Source organism: Erinaceus europaeus, chromosome 3 (assembly GCF_950295315.1).
Source record: "Erinaceus europaeus chromosome 3, mEriEur2.1, whole genome shotgun sequence".
Classification (NCBI taxonomy): Eukaryota; Metazoa; Chordata; class Mammalia; order Eulipotyphla; family Erinaceidae; genus Erinaceus; species Erinaceus europaeus.
In genome coordinates, this window is record NC_080164.1 from 122253405 (window position 1) to 122278202 (window position 24798).

General features: G+C 37.0%; 1 protein-coding gene across 1 annotated transcript in view; it reads right to left on the minus strand.

Moving 5' to 3' along the window:
• Nucleotides 1–4033: 4033 nt before the first annotated feature.
• The window catches only part of GC (GC vitamin D binding protein), a 33774-nt gene continuing 13009 nt past the window's right edge, over nt 4034–24798 (minus strand). Inside the window, exons 4-13 of the mRNA XM_016188359.2 lie at nt 22696–22907; nt 21243–21375; nt 19859–19953; nt 14762–14891; nt 13570–13772; nt 13038–13167; nt 12181–12278; nt 9499–9631; nt 8867–8893; nt 4034–4197 (exon numbers count right to left, since the gene is read on the minus strand). Of these exons, the coding sequence (XP_016043845.1) occupies nt 8867–8893; nt 9499–9631; nt 12181–12278; nt 13038–13167; nt 13570–13772; nt 14762–14891; nt 19859–19953; nt 21243–21375; nt 22696–22907 (1161 nt within the window). The 3' untranslated portion in view covers nt 4034–4197. The remainder of the gene's footprint in view (nt 4198–8866; nt 8894–9498; nt 9632–12180; nt 12279–13037; nt 13168–13569; nt 13773–14761; nt 14892–19858; nt 19954–21242; nt 21376–22695; nt 22908–24798) is intronic.

Here is a 24798-nt window from a genome sequence, read left to right on the forward strand (position 1 = left end):
GGAAATAATGGAGGAATCCAAATGCCTAACAATGAATATTAATTTGCAAGCTATAATTTACCAATATAAAATGATGAATCTAGGTTTCACTGTGGTGATGGGTGTGCTAGAAAAATTAAATATTTTTGTGATCAAATGGAGAAAACAATAGTTCAGATCCTGGAGAAAATGAATAAGGATGAACCAGCTTCTGGGACAGGTCACCCGCTGACTTGATTATCCATGACTGGGCTATCTTTAGTGGGAGATACAAAATTCATTCTGTAATTGATAAAGTGGTTATCAAAATGCAGTGTCAGGTTGAGATACAGTGTTATTCAAAATTTACCCTTGCTATGGTATAGTTAGTCACACAGCTTGTTGATGTCTCAGATGCGATAATTTCTTCTAATGAAGGTAAGGGTGTCAAACTCCTAAATTAGTGATCTTCACAGCAGAAACCACTCAAGACTGAGCAAATCCCTAGCTCTGAAAGAAGGGCCTGGGCACTGTAATGTTTTGGCTTTTAGCCTTCAAATTTCTTTAGATGATTCTAATGCACAGCAGAAGTGAGGAATCACTGACTTGTAGGTTGGGTGAAGCTAAGACTTTGGTAGTGGGGGAAAATGCATAAAAGGGAAACCAGAAACAAAAAAAGAAAGAGAGAAATAAAGAAAGAAAGGAAGAAAGAGATAAAGAAAGAAAGAAAGAAAGAGAGAGAGAGAGAGAGAGAGAGAGAGAGAAAGAAAGAAACATTTTAAGACTTCTAATTGGGTCAGGCTGTAGCGCACCTGGTTAAGTGTACGTGTTAGCATGCTCGACGACCTGAACTCAATTAGTCCCCATCTGCAAGTGGAAAACTTCATGAGTGTTGAAACAGTGACGCAGGTCTCTCTTTCTCTCTCTCTCTCTCTCTCTCTCTCTCTCTCTCTCTCTCCTCTTTCCCCTCTCAATTTCTCTATCCTATCAAATAAAGAAAATTAAAAAATTAAAAATTAAGCCTTCTCATTTATTGTTAGCTGTTTATTTCCATTTGGAAATTCAACCCTGTCAAGTATATTACACTTGCAACACATTAGAACATATTACTACTAAATTAAATGACATAATAGAAAAGCCTGTTCCTTAATAGGTCTTTAAATTAAAGTCTTGGTAAAAATGAGTTTTATTTTCCACTAATTTCCAGATGAGATGTTAATACATTAATCCTGTGAAAACCTTTGAGGGTGATGGTTCACAGGTGATGATGATAGGAGTCCGCCTTGAGGAGACTTAGGAATCTAGAAAAACACAGGTAGTACTGCAATTTGCAAGATTTAAACTTGCGTTAGACAACAGGCATAACTAAATGTTTGTATGAGGGTTAAACCATCTGTGTCATCTTGACTGCTATATTCCCACATGTTTGATGAAGCATTAGTTTAGACATTACTCTGACGGTATAGTGGAAATAAGATCAACATTAATCAGCTGGCTTTAAGTATAGGTTGTACCTCATGACACGCATCGGCCTCAACGAATGAGGTGGAAGGCCTTAAAAGTGAACTTGAGACCCATGCGCTTGCTCACTGGGAGGGCACTTGTTTGTTGTGCTTTCTGCCTTGGTTTGAGCTACTGGTCCTCACAACTCTGTGGTCTTTCTATGCGTCTGTCTCTAGTTGAAAAAGTCAACCTGGAGCAATGAACACCCTGTGACAACAAAGAAAAGAAGGTGACATCTGAGGCTTCCCAGAGAAGAATAATTCTATCTGAACACTGGGATGTAGAGACTGAGATTCCAGATCATCACCCTGTTTTATGGATTTCGCACCTGCCGGTTCAACAATTGGGCAAGTGAATTACTTAAAATAGTTCTCTGTCTCTATTGCCTATCAGTTCTATTTCCTTGGAACACTGACTACTACAGTCTGTGTCATTTTTAGAAGCAAAATATTTTGTCGGTATCATGGTAAGGATCCAGGTTTTTGGTTTAAGGACTAACTATATAAGAAAAAACAAAAGATGCACACAGTAAATTCACCTGTGGTTGATATCAGATGGAAATTCAAAGTGTCTCTCTTTTCTTTTTAATTGCCACCAGGGTTATTGCTAGGGCTTGGTGCTGCAGGCATTAGGAATCCAGAGCTCCCAGCAGCCATTTTCCCTTTCCCCTTCCATTTGTTTAATTAAATAGAACGAACAGAAATTGAGAGGGTGGGGAAGACAGAGAGAAAGAGACACTTGGAGACCTGCTTCACTGCTTGTGAAGTGTCCTCCCTGCAGGTGGGGGGGTGTGGCAGCTGAAAGCCAGGTCCTTGCCTGTGGTAAGGTGTGTGCTAGATTTGGTGTAGGAGCAGCTGGCCTAAGCATCTCTTTAATGTTAGGAAACATTTAGAAAGTAAACATACAATTTAACAATATCTTCTCAAAAGATCTATACTTCCTACATAATAGAACAGATACTGGCATTATTATGCTTGTAAAATTTAAAATTAAAGCTCATATTAAAATGTTGGAGTATGTGGAACATGTGGATCGACATTCAGAATTTGCTGGAAAATATGTCCAGAAGAATCAAGAAAACACTATATATCTTAGTGAGCAATAATAACACTCAATTGGTCAGAGATAAGTATTTCCCAAAATAGATCAATTTGCAGTAGTTAATGAGCAATCTATAAATGTAATTTCTCAAAGACAGAGCAGAATTAAACACATTAATTTCACTGAATAATAATTTTGTTTGCTAGCCAAAAGAAAGGATCAGTGGTTAAATTTAGAGAATGCAAACTAAATTGTACACAAGTCAGTTGACTGTTCAAGGGAGACACACTGTTGTTTTTCTCAAACTCGATTGAGAAGCATAAACATTCTTCAGGTGTGTCCACTGAGCTTGTAGGCGTGCTGAGGTTGAAAAAAGAAACTGTTATATTTATTCTGTTGCCTTGGGTCCATCATTTTATTGAGTCTTATTTTCCTCAAGATTTATTTTTAGTATCTACTTCTCAGTTTGCTTTGAAGCCTCAGGTAATTTTTAAAATGAAAAAGAACCCCACCACCACCAAAAAAAAAAAAAAAGAAAAAAAGAAAAAGAAAAAGAAAACAAACACCAAAATGTACTGAACAGGTTGATACTTTTTTACATTATGGTGCCTGAGGAATGCCTCTGTTTGAAGTTACATTCCTCTCCTGTTAACTTTGTGTGAGGTAGAACTTTTTATTATGGAAGTTGAAAGGGGACAGGAGTTTTATTTCCCAGTTCCTTGTAGCCAAATCTTGGGTGTTTGATCTTGACTTAATAGATGCTCCCAGTTGGAATTTATATTTTTGAGGAGTGACCAGTGCTGATTGATTTTTGGCTTATATGACAATAAGATTTGTAATAAATGATTTTTGGCTTATGTGACAATAAGATTTGTAATAAAATGATTCTTCTCTATTCCTACCATCATAAGAATTCAGTCCCCAAGGCAATTAATTATACATACTAGAGGACTTTCCTTGGTTTGTATCTATTTCAGAGGTATCTAGTATGAAAATAGAACATTTTTCCACAAACAAAATATGTTGAATTAGAATACCTTCACCTTCCCTCAGGCAAAGAAAGCAAATAGAATATTACATATAGTGTACATGTGATCAACTAAATTAAACTGAAATCATGATGTTTGCAGAACTTTGACTCTCTAAATTGTTCTGAGTCATATTTAGCAAAAACAAACTTGTTCATTCTACAAAAAAATCTTATTCTAAAAAAAATACTACCTGTCAATGCCACACAGTAACTAGAAACTGAATTATCTCACTCACTATTTTTTTTTTAAATCCTTCTTAATGTAATGAAAATTTCCAGACTCCTTTATGGTGAAATGTTGGCAGTTTTTTTTTTCTTAGTGATATTGTGTCTGAGAGGCAATCAAAGAATACTCTTTATGTCTTGGAAATGTCAACGGGGTGCCTAATGTATCTTTTAGAAAGGCATAAATGTGGAGAAAAGGCAGGAACTTGTGAGGTTAATTACTATAACATCTTTGCTAAAATCAAAGAAAAAGACCAACATCATTCTTCGTGGTAGTTATGGTTTGCATTATATTTCAATTTATTTTGGTAGCAAGTGACCATACTTAGCACTATATGAAGGTACTGCCAGCGGTAAATGTTGGAGAGCAGTCCATTTGTCTCCCCAGAAGCTCTGGTTTCACATAGGTTCATTTGTCTTTTCTTGTTTCAGCTGTGTGACTATGAAAATAATGAAAACAAATGTTAGAAAAAAGAACAAATAGGCAATAATCATAGTACTGCTCAACAGATGCATGTAAAGTCTATTTTATGTCTATGCTAAAGATATACATGTCTAGCATGACCCGCCTATTCTTCAGGGCCTATCTGGTCCAAAATAAGATTGCAAGAAATTCTTCACATCTGCATATAAAGCAGTATTATTATGCTAAGGTTGATCACGCAATTCTGTGTTTTTCATTAAGTTTACAAAGCATATAGCCTTCTCCATGGATATGAATAATCACTACTGGAGTCAAAGAAACCTTAAAACTCTCTGATAACAAAATTGAGATAAATAGTTGAGTAGTTATTTCAGTAAAACAGTTTTTATCAAATTACCTTCTACTTTATCTTAAGGTGATTGTGATATTTTTTTCTTTTTCTAGACACTGTGATAGAATTGAATTATAATCCTCTATGTACAGTGTGAGAAATTCTGTCTTTCACTGTCCTCAGTGAATTTTCCTTATTCAGTCTCAATTCTAGTGTTTTACTCATAGTGTTAGGATCTATTTTGAATGAGTCTGGCATTTAAAATATTTTTCACCCAACTTTAATTTACAGCAAAAGTCAACTCCTTTCCATACTAATAACCCAGGAAGCATGAATTGCTTCCAAAGTTCCAGAAAAACAAAACAAAGCAAACAACAATAACAACAAAACTCAGCTTTCTGAAATTACTGAGACAGACACTCAAGTAGGAAGGCCTGGAAGCTTCTTCACAGACTGGGTGCCGGTAGCCAACCCCCTCCCGTCTCCCATCCTCCCGTATCTCCAAACTCAGTGGCCAGTCACCTAACTCAAGTTGGACGTGCTAAGATCGACCCCGTCTGGAAAAGAGAAATTTGCCACGAGTGGTCATCCCACTTCCGGTTATCTTGTCCATCTCCAAAACTCTCTCCCTTTACACTGTCTGAACTAGAAGACGCTTTGAAGAGGGTTAAACTGGGAACAGCTGCTGGCTATGATAACATCACCCCAGAACTCATTCTTAACCTGGGTCCCGCAGCAAAGAAGTGGCTCGCTTCATTCCTGTCCCACATCTTGGAATCTGAGTCTATGCCCAAAGTTTGGCGTCGTGCGAAGATAATAGCGGTTTTGAAACCAAAGAAAGACCCAACACTGGCCGCCAGCTATAGACCAATTTCTCTCCTCTCCGTGTGTTACAAACTCCTTGAGAGGCTGCTTCTGTCATGTATTTCTCATCTTACAGAGAAATTCCTATCACCGGCCCAAGCTGGTTTCCGCCCAGGAAGATCTACCTGCGAACAAGCCCTGGCCCTCTCAACTTACATTGAAAATGGATTCCAGAAGAATTTAAAGATGGGTGCTGTCTTTGTTGATCTCACAGCAGCCTATGACACGGTCTGGCACCGTGGTCTCCTAGTCAAGATCTCAAGATGCCTGCCTCCATGGGTGGCCAACACTATCGTTTCTTCTCCAAAACAGAAGATTCCGGGTGCATCTGGGTGACAAGTCTAGCAGATGGAGACTTGTCTCAAGTGGCCTCCCCCAGGGCTCTGTTCTGGCTCCTACGCTATTTAATATTTACATCAGTGACCTCCCAGAAACTTCTTCAAGGAAGTTCATCTACGCCGATGACATCTGCTGTGCAACTCAGGCATCCAAGTTCGACATCCTCGAGGAAACACTCACGAAAGACATGTCTCTGATATCTGATTACTGTAAAAAATGGCGACTAATCCCTAGCACTGCAAAAACGGTATCATCTGTTTTCCATCTACACCATGCCTCGGCCTCGCGTGAGCTTAATGTGCAGCTTGGCGATACGAGAATCCGGCATGAAGCCCAGCCAGTCTATCTTGGTGTTACTCTCGATCGCACTCTGTCATTTCACAAACATCTCATAAAAACTGCAGCAAAGGTGGGCGTGAGGAATAACATCATTGCAAGACTGGCCAGCTCCTCATGGGGCGTGAGTGCTTCCACACTACGATCATCATCTCTGGCATTATGCTATTCCACTGCAGAATACTGTGCCCCAGTATGGTTCCGTAGCCCCCATGTCCACTTGGTCGATTCCAAATTATATTCCTCCATGAGGATAATTTCTGGAACCATCCGTTCCACCCCGGTTCCATGGCTGCCAGTTCTTAGCAACATCACCCCGCCAGATATTCGTCGGGATGCGGCATCATCTAAGTTCATTTCCCACGTCTACGCTCGACCGGACCTGCCAATATACGCAGATATCTTCACCCACCCTGTCCAATGCTTGACGTCTCGCCAACCAATCTGGTCCCCTATGCCTACACTGAACTTCTCTGTTCCAGTCTCTTGGAAACAGAGTTGGCAGTCAGCTGAGGTAAAGAACAAACACCTCATCACAGACCCCTGCAAGCGTCAACCTGGCTTTGACCTAGCACATTATGATTGGGCCCTCCTCAATCGCTATCGAACAGGCCATGGCCGGTGCACCGCTATGTTCCATCGCTGGGGAGCCAGAGACAACCCGAACTGCCCCTGCGGCTACAGACAGACTATGACCCACATAGTCAACAACTGCCACCTCTCCAGATTCAAAGGAGGTCTCGAAACTTTACATCAGGCTCAACCTGACGCTGTTGACTGGCTACGGAAGAAGGGCAAACACTAGAAGAAGAACTAAGACAGAGGTTCTCTTTCCAGTGAAGAATGCAAATGAAGTCACAGCCAATTTGAGAACTTGAGGAAAGAAATTTAACAAGAGGACCAAAAGCTGTCAAGATGAAAATTCAAATCGATCATACATTTTTTAGTGAGGAATTACCTAGCATCTGATAAGTAGGAGATATGACTGGCAATTGTACCTAAGGACAGGAATACCTTGAGACAAATAATTCAACTTCTACAAGCAGTTCAAATTTCTAAAGATTAGACTTTTATTGAAAAATGCAGACTAAGTCAAAGCTGTGTTCATGGTTTTAAAAATTGGGGTATAATACTGTACTGCATCTTTGAAGATTGTCAAATATGTATGTGTACATATATGTATGTGTATATGTACATATATATAATTTCTTTTGTAGAGTGGGACATATTTTAACTCAGTTATATTGATAGATACCATAACACTAGAGCATCCTCAGGTGCTATGGAACCTTCCATGTGATGCCAGGGGCTCGAACCTGACTTATGGTTGTGACCAGCCATGAGCCCTACACCTTGAGATATCTCTCTGTTCACCATGAGTAGATCTTGAAAGTTCTTACTACAAGAGAAAGGAAAAATGTAACTATGTGTAGACATAGATGCTAACTAGACTTCCACTGATTATTTCACAAAATAATCACAAGAATGAATCAAATACTGAGTCACCTTTAGACTCTGAAATTGATATCAATTATACCTGAGAACTATAATTTGCATCACACTGGATATGTGCCATTTCTGCTACTGGAGAGGTTACTTGTTTTAGGAGAAGATATTATAGAGGAAATCAGTGTATTCTGTAGAATTTTGAATTGTGGAAAGATTATATGGCCATCTTGGACATGGTGCAGTGGACTCACGAAGACTTGAGGTCCTGAGTTCAGTATGAGGCACTGCATGTGCCAGAGCAGTGCTCTGCTTCTCCCTCTTGCATAGTCACAGAGATGGATGGATGGATGGATGGATGGATTGGGGGAGTCCTTGGCTTCAGTGGGTAGGTGGGTGGGTTGATTGATTGGGGGACTCCTTGGCCTAAGTTTGGAATCATTAAGTTGAGTTCAGGGTCAAGAGCAACTCATGGGTGGGGCTGTGTCTGGGGCAATGCTGCTGAACTGAAGAACTAGGATTTGTATTGGTGTTGTGCTGTGAACTAGTTTTCACTAGAACCCCCCCAAAAGCACAATTTCCTGGCTGGAAATCTAAGAAACCATACAGGTCTTGTTATCATTGTAGTGCCATAGTCATTCAACCTTAACAGTACAAAATAAATTTGTTCTTTTAAGCTCTTATTACTCTTCCTACTATAAGAATGTTAGTTGTCCTTTATTATAATCTCTATCTGCTTTGATAAGCAATGGATAAAGTTAAATCAGTAAAATTGACTTAAAAGAGTCAGTGCATTTTGATATCTATAAGGAATAAGTGGAATATTTTAGTATTGTTTTTCCAGATTAAATATATTAACATGATAAATGAAATCTCTGGAAGATTGAAATAATGACTATAAATCAGAAGTATCGGTACATTAAAATCTTCATTAATCTGTCACTGGGAAAACAACTCACCTATTGAGTTAACATTAAAAGGATTTCTGAAAATTGTTAGGTTCTAAGACCCAAATTGTAATTAAGATTTAATAAACCCTGTCTTTAAACTCTTATTTCAGTTGAATGAATCAAAATTCTGCAAATGATAATTAGGTTTTATGGTCACATCTGTTACCTTAGATGTGAAGACAGAGAAAGTACCAGACTAGAGATCTAGAAACTTGCATTCTAGTTCTCATCCTCTATAAAGTTTGCTGTACATACTTGTGTATGTTCCTTAACATTTTCAGATGTAATATCCTCATCTGCAAGATGAGTTTTACTAGGTAAAAGATAGAATCAATAAATCAAATGGCTTCCTGTTCTGTGACGTATAGTATACTGTATACAGAGATGTTGTTTTCTCTGTCTTTAAAAAGCTTACTTACCTAAAATAATGCATGGGAAGCATCAATCTGAAATGGAAAAAGAATGTTATGCAACTCACAAACTAATTGGACTATAGACTACTTGAACATGCAGTGGGTATAACAAAAATTAACATTTAAACTTGTTTAGAAGAAAAGATTCTTCAAGTAAAATTTTGTGTTGAATTTCTTATTGGCCATTCTTTACATTGATTTTTACAATGTACCTGCCCTTAAAGAATTTAGTATTCTGGGAAAAGTAAACCAAAAAAAGTAACAATGGAGTTTAATCAGTGCTGGCTATTGTGTGAACTTTTTACTTTAAGGCTTTTGCACACAATGATACATTCCAGTTTGCTTTTTCCTCCCTCTACTATAAAGCTGTCTTTTTTTTTTTTTTTAAATCAATTGGTTACAGCCCATGTTTTGCATAACATTGCACTTTGCTGTTGCCACAAAACCTTTTGCTAATAAAAATTTGAAGTTTTCCAATTGCCTTAGTTTGCTTTTTAATTAGCATAATAGGGAAATAGTTATTTCTCCTGTTCATTGTAAAGAGACAAAATTATAATACCAGGAAGTCTGTCACATAGTAGCATTTTAGTATTGAATGAACAAATCTGAGTCACTAAGAGACAGTCAAACTTCCTTACCTCAGAGTTGCAGTAGAGAGGGGGGGAATTTATGGAGCAGCACTTGCTGGCAAAGTCTGAGCGCTTCTCAATCAGCTCTTCAAGCTGGGCATCTGTGGCGTCAGGCAGTTTGGTTCTTAATCGCCCTGCCAGTCTGAAAAAAAAAATTATAAATCATCTTGCTAGATGTATTTTATAAATGTTGCTAATGGAAAATGACAGTCACTTCAAATTTTTAGTGACATTAGAAATATTTGACCTACCAAGAGTCTGTATCTGTAGAAGACTTTTAATGTCACAGCTTGAAATTAGAATGTAAAGTCATGAAGGTTGGGGGGGCAGTGGTGGTGCACTTGCTTAAGCACACATACTACCATGCAGGAGGACCTGGGTTCTAGATCCCAGTGCTCACCTGTAGGAGGGAAGCTTCACAGGCAGTGAAGCCGTACTGCAGGTATCTCTCTGTCTCTTTCCCTCTATATCTCTCTTCCCTCTCCCTCTTCCCTCTCAACTTTTTTTCCTATCAAATTACATAGTTTAAAAAAAATTAAAAAATCATGAGTGCAAACATGCAAATTGCTGCTGAATTTGAATTTCACCCTTTCCACCTTCCTTCAGTCAATTATGTCTGCACAGAAGTCTTTTTCTACACACCCTAACTTCACAGCTTTTTTTTAGCTCTAGATTGCAAACTCCTAAAAAAAAAAAAAACTCTATACCACTTTAATAATTTTTTCTCTTCTCTCCTACTTCTTACAATTCCTATCAGTCTGTACAAGTCTGAGGAAGCTGTACTTGAAAATATTGAAATAAGGGCTAGGAAACTTTGACTATTGTTTTTACTAAGCTACCAGTTAGCTCTCCTAGCTTTCACTTTGATGCTAGGATTCGAGTTTGTTGGGACTCTTTTCCCACTTGAACTGCTCATTTTGGTAACTGTCTACCCTTACAGCAACACAGTTTAGTTTATGATTTTCTTTAAGAAATACTTTCCAGCCTAGAAGCAGGCAGTGAAAGGTAGAAGGAACTCAAATTTATGCAGACTTGTGATCAGCAAGGTGGATTCTGGGAAGCGACAACAGGGTGAGAGGGACTTAGCTTCATCATGAAAAAGCATTTTGGAAATAAGCTGGGGCCCAGAAAAGTGGAGAAGCCAGCCAGAAGGTACTTGAAGGATTGAAGGGGCATGAAGGAAAAATGTAGACTTAGCCATCTCACTATTTCATTTCATATCCTAAACATTCACTCTAAAATCAAATCATCACTTTATTTCATCAATTCTTGGGTTCAAAATTACTGACTTGGAATTACGGATTCATCTATATAGCATTATACTGCCTCCATACTATTCTATTGATCATAATTTATATAGTTTTCTGGTAACTGGTAAATAATGATTTAGAACTTTAAGAGGCTTTCACAGATTCACAACCTCTTTTAGAGAATTACTAAGGCTAGAGGGGGCCAGGCAGTGGCACACCCAGTTGAGTGCACATGTCATAATGCACAAGGACCCAGGTTCAAGCCCCCAGACCCACCACAAACACGAGGAAAGCTTTGTGAATGGTGCAGTAGTGTTGTAGTTGTCTGTCTCTTTCCATTTTTGTCTCCCCCTTCCTTCTTGATTTCTGGCTGTCTATATCCTAAAAAATATAATACCAAAAAGTTTTTTAAAGAGAACTAAGGCTTATTTCATGAGGGCCATTATGGCAGTAGGTATTCTACTTTTGAGGGTATTTCAGAAGGGTGTGTGTGTGTGTGTGTGTGTGTGTGTGTGAATTTCTCTGTGTTCAACTGAGGATTATATTTGTGGTGATTTGAAATGAGTGCATGATCTTTTCAACAAAAAGGAACCCAGTAAAACTACTACCATTATGACTTGATTATTTTTTAATTTTTAAACATTTATAAAATGGAACTATTGACAATACTATAGGATAAGAGGGGTACATTTCCACTCAGTGTCCAACCCCAGAGCTCCATATCCAATCTCTTCCCTAGATAGCTTCCCTAATCTTTATTCTTCTGGGAGTATGGACCCAGAATCATTGTGGGATGCACAAGGTGGAAAGTCTGGCTTCTGTAATTGCTTCTCCGCTGAATATGGGTGTTGACAGGTAGACCCATACTCCCAGTCTGTTGTTTATTAACATCTAATGTGAAATTACTTTTCAACTTAATTGAGAAAATGATTACTCATAATTATTGATGATTAATATTTATATCTTCAACATATAGAGACTACATGCTGGTGATGGGTGATAGATACTATGCTTGATTGAATGTTTGCATCTTTTCACTGGATAATATATCATCAGGTTCTATAATGCTTCACAGTAGCTTTATAATTCCTCAGTTACATGTAGTGATATTTACAGATAGTTTTAAGTCAGGAATGCTGACAACTTATGGACTGATTTTATCTTGTTTTATATCAAGTCCTTACATACCTTGTAGATTGATACCAATATTTTTGTGACTCTGTCCTAACTAATCTCTCATCTTGTACACTGACAGGCTCTCTCCCTTTTCATGAATTCAGGTTTTTCCTACATAGACATGAAATTGATTACTTCTTTTAAAGTCTTTCAGTTGCCCCCAATTTTATGGTTCACTAATATCTAAAATCTTCAAATATGTATTCAAACCACATGCTAATACTATTGATAAATTTGGAGAATGTAGCCAGAACAAGTTCCTTACTTTTTCTTGTACTCTGTAAATGTGTGTTCTGAATAATCTGCACATAGTTCTTGTCCATTTTCAATGAAAGTAGATAGTTTCTCCTTAAGTAGAGGGGCCTGTGAGGAAACAATAATTATATTAAAAAGATGCATATTTTAAAATTTATTTTCCCTTTTGTTGCCCTTTTTTAAATGGTTGTTGTAGTTATAATTGTTGTTGTTATTGATGTCGTCATTGTAAGATAGGACAGAAAGAAATGGAGAGAGAAGGGAAAGACGGGGAGAGAAAGACAGAAACCTGCAGACCTGCTTCACCGCCTGTGAAGCGACTCCCGTGCTGGTGGGGAGCTGGGGGGCTTAAACCAGGATCCTTATGCCAGTCCTAGCACTTCACTCCACATGTGCTTAACCCACTGCACTACTGCCCGTCTCCCTAAAAATATTTTGAAACAGTGTTACAGGAGGCAATAACTTGTCAGGATGAGCATTTATGTCCGGATGAATATTTATTATTGACAGTGACAAACCATTTCTGCATAAGACCAGCAGTAAATATCTGAGCCTTTGCAGACCATGTAGACTCTTGTTATATCTACTCGGTTCTGCTATTATGGCACAAAAGCAGCTGTAGACAAAGTATGTAGTCATGCTACAGCGAAACTGTATAAATCCTGAAATTTAAATTTCACATGCTGTTTTGTCATGAGTTATCAGTATATGTACTTTCACATCATTTCAAAATGCAGCACCTTTCTTAGCTCATAGGAGATTATGGTAATACAAACACAGGAACTATGCCAGAGTTGGCTCATGAGCTGTAGACTTTCAACTCTTAATCTGTGCTAAGACGGATAAAGAAAATATAACAGTTGGTACCTCCATGTTAAAACAGGTGGTAGAGTCTTCAGAGTGACAACAGTCATCAAGACTTTTCAGGGTTGGCTCAAGTATTTTGCTCAGGAATACTTCTGGAAGCTGAGTCCTCCTACTTACTTCGTAGGCATACCTGACCATGAGGAAGGAGGGAGATGATATTGAAAACACATGTCATGTTTTGAAATTCAATATCAATTATAAAGACAGAGCAACTGCTTTCTATATAGTAATAAAAGAAATATTTGGCTAAAACTGATTCCAAATCAACAGGTTTTAGAGTAAAAGGGAAAAAAAAGTACTATCACTGAAATACAAAAGTCGCTTTATTGTGTCTAGTTAAGACCGAGTTCTGCAATACTATCTATGCATTTTTATAGATCATACAAAAAGTATCTATTCCAAATGCATATAGAACTATCTATTATGCATCTATAAAGGCTTCCCATTTATTTTCACTTAACTTCTTTGTTACTTAATGGTAGTGAATATCAATACTGTCAAGGACAAATTTACTCAGATCAACTCTACTTACTGATCCAAGGCTCTGGCGTGTGCTTTACCACAAACATCTTTATTTTGGGGCAGCTCAACATCTGGCAGTTCAGGAGACTGGGTGTTTTGCATGAAGTAAATGCACACAAAAGTGTCCATGGCTGTTTTTTCTTGACAACAGTCTTTAAACTTAGAATTCTTTGAGGATAAACTGTTGCAGATTTTTACTGTGTGTTCAGGCAACTGCAAGAGAAATTTGTGAGTTTGTGCATTGTTAATTGCCTGACTGGTCTTATTACAAGTAAGGAAGATTTACATAGCTTTTAAGTCATGTCAAGTTATATATCTCAGTGTGATTCATCTTTCAATGTAAATTGGTTGCTTATATTTGGAGGCAATTTATCTATATGTGCTAAAATTCTCAATATGTATAATTGAATTTCAATTATTTATCCCCAAAAGTTGAGGTGAGGGGTGGGATAGTGGTGGTAGACCTAGTAGGACACATATGTTACCATGAGAGAAGACTGAGGTTCAAGGCCCTGGTACCCACCTTCAAGGGGAAAGCTTCACAAACTGTGCAGCAGTGCTCTAGGTTGGTCTCTCTCTCTCCCTCCCTCCATCCCTCCCTCCCTCTCTCACTTTCTGTCTCATTCTCTATCAAACTAAAATTAAAATAATTTTATATATGTAAAAGGAAAAAAAACTCTAAGGCTATTGACAGCACTGCTAAATATATTGAGAAACTAAAAAAAAAAAACACCTAAATCTGATAGTAGAAGACTAGTTAAATAATTATGTAGATGAAAAAAGGTGAAAAAATAAGAAGGCTATCAGACTTGAATAGGCATACGAAAGACATTAGCAGCTACTATAGTGGTAACAGTCTTGTCTAGTACAACTTTGTATACTAATGATGTTCCAATATTGTTGAACATTTGAAATGAGGATAGGGTAGCCATTAGTCTAAAATTTAATTTTAATTCTATTAAACTTAAATAGTCATGTATGACTAGAAGGCTGGACTCTTCAATTAGAATAAGGATTCAGGAGCCAGATAATCTTGTCCACACGTAGGGACTTTGTGTGATTTCAAATTATTGATCCCGCTAATCTTGTTCCTCTTTTGTAAAACAGTTAAGTCTATTTAAATGTTAGAAACAACTTAGCGTATCTGTCACTCAGTGCATGGCTGTAGCACCTGCTCCTACAGAGGAGTCAGATTCCCTTACCTCCTTGGCCATGCAGTCCTCAGAGGTTGACTCACAGCACTTGGAGAGGATTATGGTGATACCTTCAGCCAGTGGCAAAACTTCCTTCAGATCAGCAGTAGGCACTTTTTGGGCAAACTTTATGAGGTGGCTAAACAATTTAAAAAATGAATTTTGTGAGCTTGCGCACATGGTCAATTTCCTTGGTTTTATTAGGAGAAGACAGCCAGGAAGAATAATACTGCCTCTGCTCATCAGCTGCAGGTGCTGATTCTGTGTGCCAAAGCCACTTCCCAAAGTCAGTCCACCCTAGTAAATTCAATTCCCTTCTGGTCCTATCTGTGTAGTTGAAGCATGCCTTCAACATGTTAAAACTTCTGAAAATCACAATCACTTTGCTGGGGAAGGGGAATGATTGACCAGATTCTTTGTCACGTGTATGCACTTTCTTCTCTCTCCATGACAGGTGTCAGCACATCATAGCCTCCACCATCTTGTAATCTTCCTCCAACAATGGTCACTGCTTCTTTAGTTCCCCTCCAAGTCTCTCTCATCTCCCCCCTTACCACCTCTAGAGATCTTGGGTCTGCTGCAGTAGACTAAAGCTAAGGTTTCACCCTGTATTGTTCCCTTTTTTGCTTTTTTAAGTCCCAGCTACAAATGACATCATCCTGTATTTGCCATTTTCTTTTTGGCTTATTTCACTTAACATAATTCCATCAAGATCTACCCAAAAATGTAGCAAAAGAGATTTCATAATTTTTACAACTAATATCCCCTACCCCATGTTCTGAATATTCTGTTACATTAGATCTATGTATCTGTTTTTATATCAGTGCCTACAGTCTTGATTATTACATTTGTTATACAGTAACCAAGAAGCCTGATGTCACTAGTTTTGTCCTTAAAAATTTTATGACTTTTGGGAATCTTCTGTGGTTTTATACAAATTGTAGGATTATTATACATCTTTGAGAAATACCATTGAAATTTTGATATGGTTTGAATAGACTTCCTAGATTGTTTAGGTAATATGGATATTTAAACAGTATTTTTCCAGTTCATGTACATGAAATAGTTGTGCATTTCTTTGTGTCTTCAATTTATTTATCTTGTAGTTCTCATATACAGTATTTTTACCTCCTTAGTGAAATGTATACCTACAACTGTAAATGGAATTGCTTGTTACTTTTGCTTTCTGATAGTTCACTGTTATATAAAGAAATACAACAGATATTCTATGTATGGGTTTCTTATATTGAAATTTTACTGATTTCTTGAGGTAGTATGTTTTTGATGGAGTCTTTAGGGTTTTTTCTATAAAATGCATCCTCTGGCAATAGGGACAGTTCTATTTTCCAGTTTGAGTGTCACTTATTTTTCTTTAATTCTGTGTCTTTGATGGGATTTTATTGCTGTGGATTTTATTTTATTTTATTTTCAGATAGAGACAGAAGGAGAGATGTGGAGGAGAAGACAGCACAACACTGAAGCTTCCTGCAGTGTTGTGGGGGGCCAGACTTAAATCTGGAACACACACATGAAAAAGCGTTACATGAGCTATCCTGCTAGCCCTGCCTTTTATTTTTTCTTGTTTAATTGTCTAGCTGGGATATCTAATGTAATGTTATATAAACATTAAGGAAGTGGAGATCCTTATGTTGGTACTGATTATAGAGGCACACTATGAACTTTTTTTTTAGCCATTAAGTACAATGTAATGTATGGCCTTTATTATATTGTGGTACATTATTTAATGTAATGTATGGCCTTTATTATATTGTGGTACATTATTTCTTATAGAGACTTCATAGCATAAATTGATATAAATTGTTTCTCAATTTTTTTTCTGTATCTATTGAGGCCATATGATTCTATTCATATTGTTTATGTGATATCTGTATCACATTGACTGACTGGTGGGTGTTGAGTGATCCTTGTCACTGAAATGAATTTTACTGGATTGTGATGTCAGATTCATATACACTACGATAATGAAGTATAATTTTCTTGTGGTTGTGTGATCTGATCTTTGTAATGATGGCCTTATAAAATGAGTTTGGAAGGATTTCCTTCTACTTAAATTCGTTAAGCATTCTAAACGGTTTGGTTTGCTTCCTTGACTGGTGGAATTCCCGGTAAAGTCACCTGGTCCACAGTTCTGTTGGGGAGATTTTTTTTGGTTACTGACTCAGTCTCCTTGCTAATGATCAATCTGTAAGAATTTTCTCTTCATAACTCAACCTTTGTAATTTTTATATTCTAGAAATTTACTACCTTCCCAACTTGCCTATTTTGGTGTATAATCATTAACAATAATTTTATGGTTCTTTGCATTACTTACTGTGGCATCAGATGTAACACTTGCTCTTTTTTTTTTTTTCCCTGATATTTGAATCCTATGGGGCTTTGTTTCTTTTGTGAAACTTGATAGCTTTGTTAATTTTATTTTTCCAGTGATCTTTCTCATTGATATTTTCTATTCTTTTTTTTTTTTTTTTTTTTAGTAATTTTGGGTTCCTTTGTCTTCTACTTCTCTCTCTTTCCCTCTTTCTCTCTCTCAGTGTGTGCGTGCGTGTGTGTGTGTGTGTGTGTGTGTGTATGTGTGTGTGTTCTCTGAATCATATGGTAATTCTACTTTAAATGTTTTGAATAACCTTTCAACTATTTCCCATAATGACTGTAACATTTGGCACTCCTATCATTGCACACAAGAGTTCTGATATCTCAATATCCTAGTTAACATACAGGGTCTTTGGATAGGGGCCTGTCTAGTGGGTCTAAGATAATCTCATTATAGTTTGTCATTTGCACTTTGCTTATGAATTACAATCCATTCATATGTGTTAAGCATTATATACTCTTAAAGAATTTTATTCAATTTTTTAAAATCAAGTTATTTTTAATTAAAATCTCTTATCCATTCTGGATATCACTTCCATATTGGATACATGATTTATGTTTTCTCACAAGTTACTTTTCAATTCTGTTGATTTCCTTTGTTTTAATCGTTTGTCTTCTCCCCCCTACACCTGCTTTTATTGTCCATATCTTTGTGTCCTTTCTGAGAAAATCTCACCAAATTCAATATTCTATGATTTCTTACCTTGGTTTTCTTCTAGGAGTTTTATTAGTATCATGCCTTAGGTTTAGGTCTGTAATCTATTTAGTATAAAATAAAGTTCAGCTGCATTATTTTACAAGTAAATGTTCATTTTTCTCCCAGCATCATTTCCTGAATGTTGTTATCCATTATGCATTTTTGGCACACTTGCTGAAAATTGTTGAGTAAGTAAGGGTTTGCTTAGAGCTTTATTATTCTGGCAAATATATGCTGGTTGCAAAGCATCCTGTTTGCTGTGGCTTTTATAATGTATATTTTGCAGGATGTGTGCAGACTCCCACATAGCTATTTTTTCTTTTTCAAGATAGTTTAATTTCAGTAGAATTGCTTAAGATTCCATATAAAGTTTTTCTACCATACAAAAAGTAACATAGGAACTTCATTATATATGTATATTGCTTTGAAAAGTATGGGCATTTGAAGAATATTCTTTCAATCCAAGAGCATGGTATATCTGTTTATATATCTGGTTACTTTTAGTATATTTTACATTTTAAAAAACATTTTCTTATAAGAATAAAATTTATGTATATTTGTAATATAATTATAAAAATCAAATATGCCATAATTGATTAAAGAATAAAAGAAAAGTTTCAAATGTGGCAGCCATACTCATAGATAAATCTTTTATTCACATGAATATTATTTCCATGTGGCAAGTCCCTTCATACTAGTTCAAGTATAAAGTAATGATAAGAATATGTGTATGGGGACTGGACAGTGGCACACTCAGTTGAGCACACACATTACCATGTGCAAGGACCTGGGTTCAAGCCCCTGATTCCCACCTACATGAAGGAAGCTTCATGAGCAATAAAGCAGATCTGAAGATATATCTCATTTTCTCTCTGTCTCTATTTCCCTTTCCTCTCAAATTCTCTCTGTTTTTTCAAATAATAGAATAAGAAAAGAATATATGTGTGATAATATGAATTTCCATGATCTATTTGTCAAACATACTAAGAAGTCTAGAAGAAATTCAATGTAGTAACTGAATAATTCCAATGGAAGGTTTTTTTTTTTTTTTTTTTTTTTAAGAACCCATGAAAGTTCTCATTAGGGGAAGTTTAGATTCTAGCACCAATGTGAAATTATATTATATCCATTAGAGGATAAACATGTTTTTCTTAGGAAACTTTAATTTGATAGGGAAGAGAGAAATTGAGAGGGAAGTGAAAGATTTTAGGGAGGGAGAAGGATAGGGAGAGGGAGAGACAGAGAGAGAGAGAGAGAGAGAGAGAGAGAGATTGACTTGCAGTACTGCTATACTGCTTGAGAAGCTTTCCCCCTGCAGGTGGGGACTGAGGACTTGAACAGCCCAAGTCACAGCCCAGCCCCTAGAGGAAAAAAAAAATTCATGGGTCAGAGTAGAAAGATTAAAGAGACTCAAATAATGAAAAAATAAGGCTGGGAAGTCTACATGTCTGAAGGGACATGAGAAGAGTTAGAGGCAGGTGTGCCACTGCTTGGCCCCTCATGACTTTATGAAACTAATGAGAACTAGACAGAAATCAAACTGAATGTTGCAAATAACAATACTAATTAGGATTAATTAGTGAACTTTAAGGAATACATACTGTAATACAACAAATAGCTTTGGTATTCCTATTTCAAGAGGGAAAATAGTCAAAGCAAATAACCTACAGTGAGCAAAGTAATTGCTTTTGGCTTCTATGTTTATAATATATTAAAATGAATGGTGGAAAAATAAGTTCTAGTTATCTGGTAGTTTTTCTAATCTGTATATGAAAAAAGCTTATTAAAAGCAAATGTCATGTTTTATAACATAACCTTATTCCTCACAGTTCAGATTCATATAGAAAATGTTCTGAATTCTACCTTTTTGAGGATTATTGAAGCACAAAGGCATTGTTTATATTCTGCAAACATTCTCTTAGAGAATGTTAATATTATGAAATGATAGCACAGAACCAAATAGCTTAACATGCTGATGAGAAACAGCTCAACATGCCAGTGACGCTTGTGATTCTTACCTGAGTCTTGACTTCTCTTTCCCATAAGCAACATGTTGTGAACAGAGTCTATTTGACATAGTGGTGAGAAGTGACAACTGTTTGATCTGGAGTCTCTAGAAAATAGGTGAGAATCTCATTAGGTGATTAAGAATCATTGAAAGCAATATACATGAATGGCAAAAGGGGGGGAGAGAGGGAGAGAGAGAGGAGAGAGGGGGGAGAGAGGGGGGGAAGAGAGGGGGAAAAGAGAGAAGGAGAGAGAGAGGAGAGAGAGGTGAGAGGGGAGAGAGAAAGGGGGAGGGGGAGAGAGGGGGGAGGGAGAGAGAGGGAGAGAGAGGGGGGAGGGAGAGAGGGGGGAAGGAGAGAGAAGGAGAGAGGGGGAGAGAGGGGGAGAGAGAGGGAGAGAGAGAGGGAGGGAGAGAGAGAGGGAGAGAGAGAGGGAGAGAGAGAGGGAGAGAGAGAGGGAGAGAGAGAGGGAGAGAGAGAGGGGAGGGGGAAGAGAGGGGAGAGAGAGGGAGAGAGATTGAGACAGACAATAGAACCCCCCCACTAATGTGATTTTTAAGAGTATTTTTAAGATCTTTATTAGTGATTTAATAATGGTATACAAGAACCCCCCCCCATTTTACTGGGATGGTTTAATGGCTTACAGAATGGTTGTTGACACATGGTACATTTCTCATCATCCCTTGGCAGGTGTCTACAGACACTCTCACCCCCAGCTTAGCATCTTTTCTGTCATCATGCACCAAGACCCCAAAGCTCTCTGCAAACCTCCATAGCCTCTCCTTCTACTGTCTTTTGCTTTGGTGAAGTACAATATTGTGATTTTTTTTTTCTTTTTTGATGACTAAAAACTGAATTTGCCCAAAGTAACTTCATGACAATTCTTTCTCATGAATGATGTGTATTCACCATTAGGAAGTTGAAAAAGACCTTTTAAAAACTTAAACTGATTTCAGAAGCAGAACTGCTGTCAGTATTTAAAAAGCAGAGCTTGTACTTGCATTTTTAAGCCCAGGTTCTTTCCCCATCACTGTACATTCCAGAGCTAAACTGTGTTCTGGTATCACTCTGTCTCTCAAACATTTTTTTTAAAATTCAGGTCACTTTATTTTATTTTTTAATTTTCATTTAATTATTGGGTAAAGACAGAAATTGAGAAATGAGGGGAAGATAGGGAGAGAGAGAGAGAGAGAGAGACACCTGAAGCCTGACTTCACTACTCATGAAGCTTCCCCCTTGCCGATGAGACCCAGGGACTAGAACCCAAGTTCTTCTGAACTATAATGTGTATGCTTAACTAGATGTGCCACTGCCTGGCCCCTCAAATGAATTCTTTAAAAAAATTACATTAACCAAAGTAAAATAGGACACAACCATACAGAAAAATTATACCTACCTCTTTTAAGAAGCAAATAGTTGGATTTGGTGACGTACAGCAGGACCCTACCATAGAGAGATAACTCTTGGTGTAACCAACTAAAAGTGGCAGAGGAGCTTGTCCATAATTACTGGAATAGTCATATAGAAAGCTGCAGGAAAATAATAGGATTGGTCAAAACATCTGAAAAATAGTCGTTTTAAGTATTGTGATAAAAGATGCCTCTATAGTTTTAATATCTAAAAAAAAAAAAAGCAATGAGGATTTTGAGAAAGGATTAAAATGCTAGATAATTTAAAGCAATATTTTCATTATAAATAAATGATTTAATTCCCTTGTGGTTTACATGAGATGTGGGATTTGTACCTTGTAATTACTTAGCATCTACCAGACACATGACCCTTAGCAAATGCTGACTTATGTTAATAGAGCCCATTAAAATGGCAGCAGTGTGTTTACTGCTCATTGTCCATTTCTCTATTGCGAGGTATAGGTTTAATTTGTTTTTCTCATTTTTTAGGAACATAAACCCGTAGTCTTAAGACTCTGAAATCTTAGCAAAATCCTCTGAAAATTTATAGAGATGGACAAATTCATCAATTTTTTAAAACTCATGCTAAAAATAAGACTCCCATATTAAATTTAAATGATATTGCCTGTGTTCTTTTTCTCTTTTTGTATAGATAAGCATATGCTTTTTATCCTAACTTTATAGTTTTATGATTGTCCAAGATTGAAGAATCAGCATAGAATCTTATAAAGTGATTCCTTTTGAATGTCAAAAAATAAGTAGTACAGCAGGGGTAGGTAGCATAATGTTTATGCAAAAAGACTGTCATGCCTGAGTCTGAAGTCCTAGGTTCAATCTGAGCAGAGCTGAGCAGTGCTCTGGTAAAAAAACAAGCAAGCAAACAAAAAAACCATACATGTGCTTATAACTGTTTTCAGAGATGTATTTAAAATGTGCACAGCAACAAAATCCTGTAATGAAAATTATTTTTATTATTTTCTTTTTTTTAATTGCGAGGTCATTGCTTTACACTGCAGTCATTGAGTACAATTTCATTATGCACTTGGGCCTGACAGCTCTCTCTCACCCTTCTGAGCCCCTCTCTCCCCCAAGTCCTTTGCTTTGGTGCAGTACACCAATAAGGATAATTCTTAGCATAAGGGAAATCAAATTGATAGCTGTTGTCAAATATTTGAAAGTATCACATGGACAGGGGATCCTCATGATTCTGCTTCAGGTAACAGAATGAGAATTGAGTGGGTCGGAGTTTAGGAAAGTCGATTTTGTCTGAGAAAGACATAACAGTAATCAGCACTGAGAAAAAGGGGCTGTTTTGGGTGAGAATTAAGTTCTTGTTATTGATGATTGTTATGGAAAAACTGTTTATACTTAGGGAATTTAGATTAAACACATTCCTGATATTTTATATCTCAAGGTTCTATTCTAATGAATGTGACTTACTGCTCAGCAAATTCCTTGGGATCTTTCCTGAAGGCTTCACAGATTTCATCATTTGTTGGTTCTGTGTAGGTTGGAAATTCTTGTGGCGGATGCTTCAGGGCAGCCATACACAGCTTCTGTTCAAGGCCCTCTTGGGCACAGCACTCAGGAGTGCCTGGGTGCACTGGAAATGGAGAGTTGCTTTCACAGGATTTAGCAGACAAAGCTGAGGTCTGGATAAGAAAAGGACAATGTCATTCATAGGCACGTGTCCAGGCTTGCACAAACACTGGCTTGTAGCATTACACTGGTTTCAGGCCTACAGCCTTAGAAATCATCTATATATGTGTTAGGCTCACCACTAAAAGTATAGTCCAATCCATTACCACACAGTTGATCTTTTTTTATTTTTTTTTTAATTTTCTTTTTTATTTTACCTGATCAACGTATTCCTCTTCTCTCTTCCCATCTGGTACATTTTAGTCATCAGTGTAAAGTTTCTTATTACTAATAAGCTGTAAGTTCCAAAGACTCCACAAGATAATTGATCTATAGGACAAGTCTCCCTAAGTATAGTCACAGGCATGTAGGGTCTTAGAAGGCCAAAAACGGAACCTTCACTTAACAAATATGGACTTGGATTCCAGTCATTAGAAGTCTTATCTTCTAGCCCAGTGTGTTTTTCCAAAGGGGGTTTAGCATCTCTGAGAATAAGACTGGTCATTGAAAAAGATTCTGATCTCACATCTGCCTTTAATTTCTCTCATAATGAGACTGGTCTCTGAAAAAGATTCTGATCTCATATCTACCTTTTGTTACAAGTACCCACTAAGAATAAAGTACTCTCTCAGTTGTCCTTTCTTTAGATGAGCAGAATCTGAACTTTTGACTGCTTTAGTCTGCTACATTGGTTTGAATTGTCTTTCTTATGGTTTTTGACATCAAAATAAGTCTACTAAAATAAATTCCTAGGCTTCAAAACACAGAAATTGATTCAGTAGGTCAAATATGAACATGCATTTCAAAAACCCGAGAGATTAATCTCTTGAGCAACTCTGGGTGAAAGCCAATGCCCTAACACTAATGTACTCTTGATACTTGGGAAGCAGACTGAGCCCCTAGAAGTAACATCACTGAAGCAGTTGCAGCAACAAAATGCTTCTTTTGGAGATAATTCGATATTTGGAATGGACATATCAGATATTGTCACTGAAAGAAATACTTTGAAATTTATATGGGAAAAAGTACTTCCATATATATCCTCACTCTGCTAGTCATCTTTTTAAGGTAACATTTATATAGATCTTTTTTATCAATGCAAAAAAACATGATGAAAGTGATGTAAGCCAGAAGTTAAATGGCTTCTCACTTTTTTTTTTTTTTTGATTCATACCTACCTTCCTTCAGACTCATCTTTACCTGACTCTTTTCAGGGAATCTTTTTTTTTTTTCTTTTCTTTTCATTCCCTAGCATTCTTTTTGGTTTTTTCTTCTTTAACCTCCTTTCAAATAGTTTTTGAAAGAATGTCAGCTCATTTTAAAAAAATGTTTTGAACAAGCAGTAGAAAGGTTTCATGCAAAAAATGTCAGTGCCATTCAGATCACTTTGTAAAAATCTTTTAATGAGAGATGCAGAGAGAAAGATACAGAGAGGCTCAGGAGAGAAGGGGAGAAGGAGAGGCAGACAGAGACAAAGATGCGTGCATCGATCAGCTCTGGGTTATAGTGGTGGAGCTGGGGCTTGACCCTGTGACTTATGATCCTCAGATACAAAAGTCTTTTGCATAACCATTATTCTGTCTCCCCAGGTCTTCCATCTATGTTCTTTCAATCATTACTCTTCGTAGTGAATCTATGGTCAAAGAGTGGGTTAGCAAGTAGATGCAATTAAATGAAAATAAATAGAAATGTGTTCTGTTTTTCTGATCATGGTTGGTAGTTGGATATGTGTTTTAAGGTGGCACAGGTCAGGTTGAAATGATCAAATGGTGGATATTAATGGATTTTTTGGTAAAATTAAGTGATTATTAAAATTTGCAGGAAGTAGATAAAGGTCACACAATGCACTTAGTGAGTGAGAATATCTGTACTGAATTTCCACTTATTTTAAGACGTGGGGTACTT